At 40.4% G+C, this 7115-nt stretch overlaps 1 protein-coding gene across 1 annotated transcript in view; it reads left to right on the top strand.

Annotated features, from left to right (window-relative positions):
• The window catches only part of kcnh6a (potassium voltage-gated channel, subfamily H (eag-related), member 6a), a gene marked incomplete at both ends in the record, with an annotated part of 80216 nt that overhangs the window by 22775 nt on the left and 50326 nt on the right, over window positions 1-7115 (top strand). Inside the window, 2 exons of the mRNA XM_084329377.1 lie at window positions 2763-2866; window positions 4718-5027. Coding sequence (XP_084185503.1) covers window positions 2763-2866; window positions 4718-5027 — 414 coding nt within the window. The remainder of the gene's footprint in view (window positions 1-2762; window positions 2867-4717; window positions 5028-7115) is intronic.

The following is a 7115-nucleotide window of genomic DNA, read 5'->3' as shown; positions in this document are numbered from 1 at the left end:
TGTCTCTGCTAAGTGTATTATTGTGTTTCTACTAGGGCTGACCTTCGAATATTTTTTTGGAATTCGAAGCTTCGGGGCCGAGATTCGATTTTAATTCGAAGCTTCGAGATAAAAAATAAAATAATAATAATGTAAAAAAACGTTGTCAGTGCTGTAAAGTTTTAAATCTTAGACAAACAAAACACTTTGCTTTCATGAAATATTTTGAGTCATTTGAGGCTTTATAAAAGCAGCACAATGAACACAAATCTGTCAGTGCCGAGTCCGACCTCATCTTAAATGACAAACAGCATTGCTTGTTGTAGTTAACAAAGAGAGGCAGAGTTGATTTTGCAAAAAAAATAAAAAGAATATCAATTTTATTTTCATATTCGAATCCCATGCCCATCGAACGAAGCTTCGAAGTATTTAAGACAGCCCTAGTTTCTACATGATCATGTCTCTACTAAGTGTATTATTGTGTTTCTACATGATCATGTCTCTACTAAGTATTCTTGTGTTTACTTTCTACATGATCACGTCTCTACTAAGTGTGTTCATGTGTTTCTACATTATCATGTCTCTATGTGTTTCTACATTATCATGTCTCTGCTAAGTGTGTTCATGTGTTGCTATGTGGTAATGTCTCTACTAAGTATCCATGTGTTTCTACATGATCATGTCTCTACTAAGTGTATTATTGTGTTTCTACATGATCATGTCTCTACTAAGTATTCATGTGTTTCTACATGATCATGTCTCTACTAAGTATTCTTGTGTTTCTACATGATCATGTCTCTACTAAGTGTGTTCATGTGTTTCTACTAGTGCTGTCAGGCGATTAAAAAATGTATCTAATTAATTACAGGATTTGTAATTAATTAATCTAATTAATCGCATTTTAATCGCATAACCATTTTAGGCCTGATATTATATATTCTATAATCATATTTCAAACTGCATGTGTCCGGATGGCAGAATTCAGTACTGTATCTACAAAACCTTCTGTTTAATCATCTTCCCTTTATTCATTTGCTTAGATTTTTCAGGTCTGGTAAATTTTAGCATGGTGTTATTCACACAGTAAAAAAAAAAGAAAAAAAAAAAAAAAAAAAAAAAAAAGGATTGAATTGATATTCTTATTTGGTTCATTACAATTTACTCAAGCCTAGTAACAGACAGAGGGCTAGATCCACAAAGAATGGATTGCACTGTGCTAGTTGCACCCTTACTTACAATTCATTATGAATTGAAAATGGGGGACCCTGATGTAAACAAGATGAAAATCTTTCTCTGGTCTGCATCCCCTTAAAGGATAACTCCACTATTTTGGGAAATTAGCTTATTTAACATCTTCCCTGGAGTTAGACAAGAAGATGCATACCTTTTTTGTCTCTGTGCGTGCATTTTAGCTTTGGGAATAGATGCTCCGTTAGCATAGCTTAGCTTCATCACTGGAAGTGAGGCAGGACAGTAGCCTTACAGTGCCTTACAGTGTATTGCAAGGTCTGACATTGACCAAACTTGATATGCATGACCTTGGTGGGCTCTAGGTCAACTCCTGAAAAGGGGGTCAATGTCAGACTTTGCAATCAAAAGTTAGGGGGCTAATAACCCTTGCCATAATTTCAGTGCGCCCCTAACTTTTGATTGCAAGGTCTGACATTGACCCCCTTTTCAGGAGTTGACCTAGAGCCCACCAAGGTCATGCATATCAAGTTTGGTCAATGTCAGACCTTGCAATACACTGTAAGGCACTGTAAGGCTACTGTCCTGCCTCACTTCCAGTGATGAAGCTAAGCTATGCTAACGGAGCATCTATTCCCAAAGCTAAAATGCACGCACAGAGACAAAAAAGGTATGCATCTTCTTGTCTAACTCCAGGGAAGATGTTAAATAAGCTAATTTCCCAAAATAGTGGAGTTATCCTTTAACAATTGTGTGTATTGAGCCGTACTGTATTCTACCCATTCTGCAATCTGTTAATAAAATTTTCATTCAATCAATCAATCTGCGCGGTGATTGATTGAATGAAAATTGTATTTAAAAAAAGTATATATAAAAAAAAAAAATTATTAATTAATTTTGAGTACATTTTCATAACGCGATAATTTGCTGTGTAATTAATTAATCTAATTAACGCGATAAACTGACAAGTTTCTACATTATCATGTCTCTGCTAAGTGTGTTCATGTGTTGCTATGTGGTAATGTCTCTACTAAGTATCCATGTGTTTCTACATGATCATGTCTCTACTAAGTATTCTTGTGTTTCTACATGATCATGTCTCTACTAAGTGTGTTCATGTTTTTCTACTAGTGCTGTCAGGCGATTAAAATATTTAATCGCGATTAATCGCATGATTGTCCATAGTTAACGCGCGATTAATCTCAAATTAATCGCATAAAAAAAAATGTTATCTACCTTAAACGGATCTTTTTCAAGTTCCAAGTTTTAATACTCTTATCAACATGAGAGTCAACAAATGCTTGCTTTATGCAGCCACTTAACACAAAATGATGACCCTCATGCATTGCAAATTTGCATCAAATTCAAAACAGAGTGATGCACAAAATAACTTAAAAGAAAATAATAATTTAAAACAATGAATAAAGTGTGCATGAAATAATAGGGGAAAGAAAACGTTAGGAACTTGTTACATTGTTACATAATACCGCATTAACTTTGACAGCCTTAGTTTCTACATGATCATGTCTCTACTAAGTGTATTCTTGTGTTTCTACATGATCATGTCTCTACTAAGTATTCTTGTCCCCCTGCAGGTCAGAATCGTAGGCTGAAGATGAGAATGCCTACATTACGCTCCATGAGACGGGCTTCGCTCTCCAAAGAACAGTTTGAAGGGGTGGTGGTGGACTACCTGCAGGTGAGGTGGTATAAACACACACACACACACACACACACACACACCATTTTCTGTCTGTACACATGCTTGCGTAAATCACATCATTCACAGTACACGTTGACACTGTGACAGGTGTGTGTAATCTTTAACTTGGTGCACTGTCTTGACTTATACAAAACCAGAAGAAAATACCAAGATCGAACGCTGATGGAGGCTGTTGTTTTGAAACTAAAGGCATAATAATAATAATAATAATAATAATAATAATAATAATAATAATAATAATAATAATAATAATAATAATAATAATAATAATAATAATAATAATAATAATAATAATAATAATAATAATAATAATAATAATAATAATAATAATAATAATAATAATAATAATAATAATAATAATAATAATAATAATAATAATAATAATAATAATAATAATAATAATAATAATAATAATAATAATAATAATAATAATAATAATAAATAATAATAATAATAATAATAATAATAATAATAATAATAATAATAATAATAATAATAATAATAATAATAATAATAATAATAATAATAATAATTAGGCGGCTGGGTGGCGTAGCGGAGATTGCGCTCGTCACCAATGCAAGAGACTCCGGTCTCGACTCCCTGAGTCAGCATTGCCTGCAGCTTGGACCAGTCGTCATACTATCTCAATTGGTAGAGGTAGCGGGTGGAAAGTCGATGGGTGGGGATTGGACGTTGTGGACAGCGACTCCTACAGGTCGGTTTGGTGACGCCTGTACAGCAGAGACAGGAAGTATCGGGGGCAGCGTGAGCCTCCCACGCGTTACTCCTCGCCACTGAGAGTCCGCGCTGTCTGGTGAAAAGATGCAACAGGCTGCCTCCTCGTGTACCGGAGGAGACATGTGATGCAAGGCTTCTATCCTCACTACAGCCGACCAGTGGGAGGCATAGTCTAGCAATGTTCAAGACAGGGGAGGGGAGAATTGAAGGGGAGAATTGGCGATACGAAATTGGGATGGGAGAAAAAATAGAAAATAAGGAGAAAAAGTGGATCAAAAAAAAATTATAATAATAATTCATTACATTTATATGGAGCTTTTCTAGACACTCAATGCGCTCCCCACAATGTAGGGTGGAAATTGCCTCCTTCACCACCACTGGTAGCACCCAACCTTGGGCTACGCAGGCTCAATGGCTGCCATACACTGCCACCCGGCACACATCACACTAAACAATGGCTGAACGGCTCAGGAGACAGGGATTGATATCAGTCAATTAATGGGAAGGGATGATTAGGTGGCCTTGATGTCAGAGACCTGATTGGGAATTTGGCTAGGAACGTCGGGGAACCCCCTACTCTTTACAATAGGCGTCCTGGGTTCTTTAGACTGAGATTCAGTCAGGACCACGGTTTAGCGTCTCATCCGAAGGACGGCACTCGCAGCTATACGGTGTCCCTATCACCGTAACAGGGGCATTGTTACTGACTAGTCCAGAGGACAGAGTGCCCCCTGCTGGACAACAACACCACTTTCCGAAAACGGCCTTGACCGGGGCTCTACTCATGTAGCCATGCTGCATCCATTTGTACTAGTTGTATCTCTCCTGCCCAGGCATTAAAGACACATTGAAGTGTATTAACCGAGAGCGCTGGGGATCTTCTCCTGCTAAGTACAAACTGAACCTGAATCAAGTAGAATTTCCATGCCTGGGTGGAATAATAACCGCAAAATAAACATTCTCACTTACTGTACATCGTATCAGAAAGAGCAAGAGACAGAGGCCTTACGCAAAATACACAATAAACACACAACACACACACTATACACGGTTACATTGTATACAGTTTAACATCCATGTCCATCTCAGCCCGACAGCGAGGAGATTGCCCTGAAGGAGTTCCGTATCCCGTCTAAGGAGAGCTGCATGCAGTCTGAGACAGAGGCTCTCATCGAGCAGGACCTGGACTCTCCCTCCCCTGGCGCCCAGTCGTCCCCCAAGCGCCTGTCTCTCCTGACCGACCGGCTGGACCTCAGCGCCGCCTTCCCCCGGGGGACTTTGCCCCGCAGCTGCTCCCGTGACAGCGTCCGCAGCCTCCGCCGGGCCTCGTCCCTGGACGACATCGAAGGCATGAGGGCCGACTGGACCAGTCGGAAGGGAGACTCGCGCCTCAATAGTAGTGAGTGTTTGGGTCAGCGTGTGTGTGTGTGTGTGTGTGTTTCTGTCACCCTCAGTGCTATTCTGGAAAATCTTCTGCGGAGGCGAGAGGGAATTTCTTCGATAGGCCTAATATAATAATATTTATTTGAATCCATAACAATGCAGAGGGAACAATAAATAACCCATGTGATGCAAGTAACAGCCTATTTGTTAGATCAGTAAATGTAATGTGATTACTGAAATCGGAACAGATGTACCTTACTTTGTTCCAGTGAATAAGATAAGATAAGATATTCCTTTATTGATCCCCTTGGGGAAATTCAGGCATCATAGCAGCATGGGGGAGGGGGGAGGGGAGGTACAGGTAGTAAAAAGCAGTGTAAACAATATAACAAATCAATATACTTAACATAACATAATTAACTCTGGACATGTGCATAATGGTCAACAAGGTGCGAGATGAGGGTATGTATGCCGTCTCAGTTATATTTGCCCTACAATAAATAGTTACAGTATATAATCTAACCCAATAATCTAAATCTAATCTACTATATAGTCTGAAAAAAAACCGAAATGCTAAATATATGTAATGAATAGTAATTACAGTGACTGGCACATCTCTCCCTACCTCAGCTAGGGAACAAAGAAGGCATAGTCTTTATGAGGGCTCTCTCTTTGTTACCAACGTTTCAACAGAAAAGTCTTCATCAGGGCATCAGGATATGATGAAGACAGCATCGCCTGCTACTGACAGTATTGGTAAGGAGAAATAAGGCAAAAAGGAGTTGGTGGTGTGACCTTTTATCTGCTCCTGTAACCCCCCCCCCAGCACAGCTAACATCACACTGAGCATGTGCAGCGGTCCGACTGGTCACAGCAGGGACACACAGCTCAACCCTTTGTCACAAAGCCCTGTAGCCTCTGCTGTCTGTCTGTGTGTGTGTGTGTGTGTGTGTGTGTGTGTGTGTGTGTGTGTGTGTGTGTGTGTGTGTGTGTGTGTGTGTGTGTGTGTGTGTGTGTGTGTGTGTGTGTGTGTGTGTGTGTGTGTGTGTGTGTGTGTGTGTGTGTGTGTGTGTGTGTGTGTGTGTGTGTGTGAGAGTGAGAGAGGGTGTGTCAGAGAGAGTAAAAGAGAGTGAGAGAGAGAAATAGAGAAAAAGAGAGTGAAAGAGAAAGAGAGAGAGAGTAAAAAAGAGAGTGCGAGAGAGAGAAATAGAGAGAGTAAAACAAAGAGAGAGAGAGCGAAAAAGAGAGAGAGAGAGGGTGAGACAGAGAGAGAGGGGGAGTCAACAATTAGGAAATTAGGAATTGAAGTGGGATGGGGGGGGGGCCTATAACAGTGGAGTAATGGGGCAGTAAATGATCCCAAAAGCCAAGACACAGAAAAGGGAAAGGTTACCAGCTTAACCTCGTGCGTGCGTGTGTGTGAGAGTGAGAGAGGGTGTGTCAGAGAGAGAGAGAGAGAGAGAGAGAGAGAGGGAGAGAGAGAGGGTGAGTCAGAGAGAGAGAGAGGGGGAGAGAGAGTAAAAGAGAGTGAGAGAGGGTGAGACAGAGAGCGAGAGAAAGAGAGAGAGTAAAAGAGAGTGAGAGAGAGAAATAGAGAAAAAGAGAGTGAAAGAGAAAGAGAGAGAGAGTAAAAAAGAGAGTGCGAGAGAGAGAAATAGAGAGAGTAAAACAAAGAGAGAGAGAGAGAGAGAGAGAGAGAGGGTGAGACAGAGAGAGAGGGGGGAGTCAACAATTAGGAAATTAGGAATTGAAGTGGGATGGGGGGGGGGGCAATTGCTCATATGCTGCCTATAATAACAGTGGAGTAATGGGGCAGTAAATTCTCCCAAAAGCCAAGACACAGAAAAGGGAAAGGTTACCAGCTTCTCTGAACGCAACAGGATAATAGACACTAGTGCGTTCATTAAAACTGCATGAGAAATGCTTCACAGTGACAGAAATGATCTACAAAGGTATATTTCCCACTCTGTGTGTGTGCGTGTGTGTGCGTGTGTGTGTGTGTGTGTGTGTGTGTGTGTGTGTGTGTGTGCGTGCGTGCGTGCGTGCGTGTGTGTGTGTTTCTTTCTCTCCTCTCGTTCACTCACCTCACATGATCTGCCCATCA

The sequence above is a fragment of the Notolepis coatsorum genome, assembly GCF_963971535.1.
Source record: "Notolepis coatsorum genome assembly, chromosome: 14".
NCBI classification, from domain to species: domain Eukaryota; kingdom Metazoa; phylum Chordata; class Actinopteri; order Aulopiformes; family Paralepididae; genus Notolepis; species Notolepis coatsorum.
The sequence above is the reverse complement of the archived record's forward strand: the minus strand, read 5'-3'. Positions and strand labels throughout refer to the sequence as shown.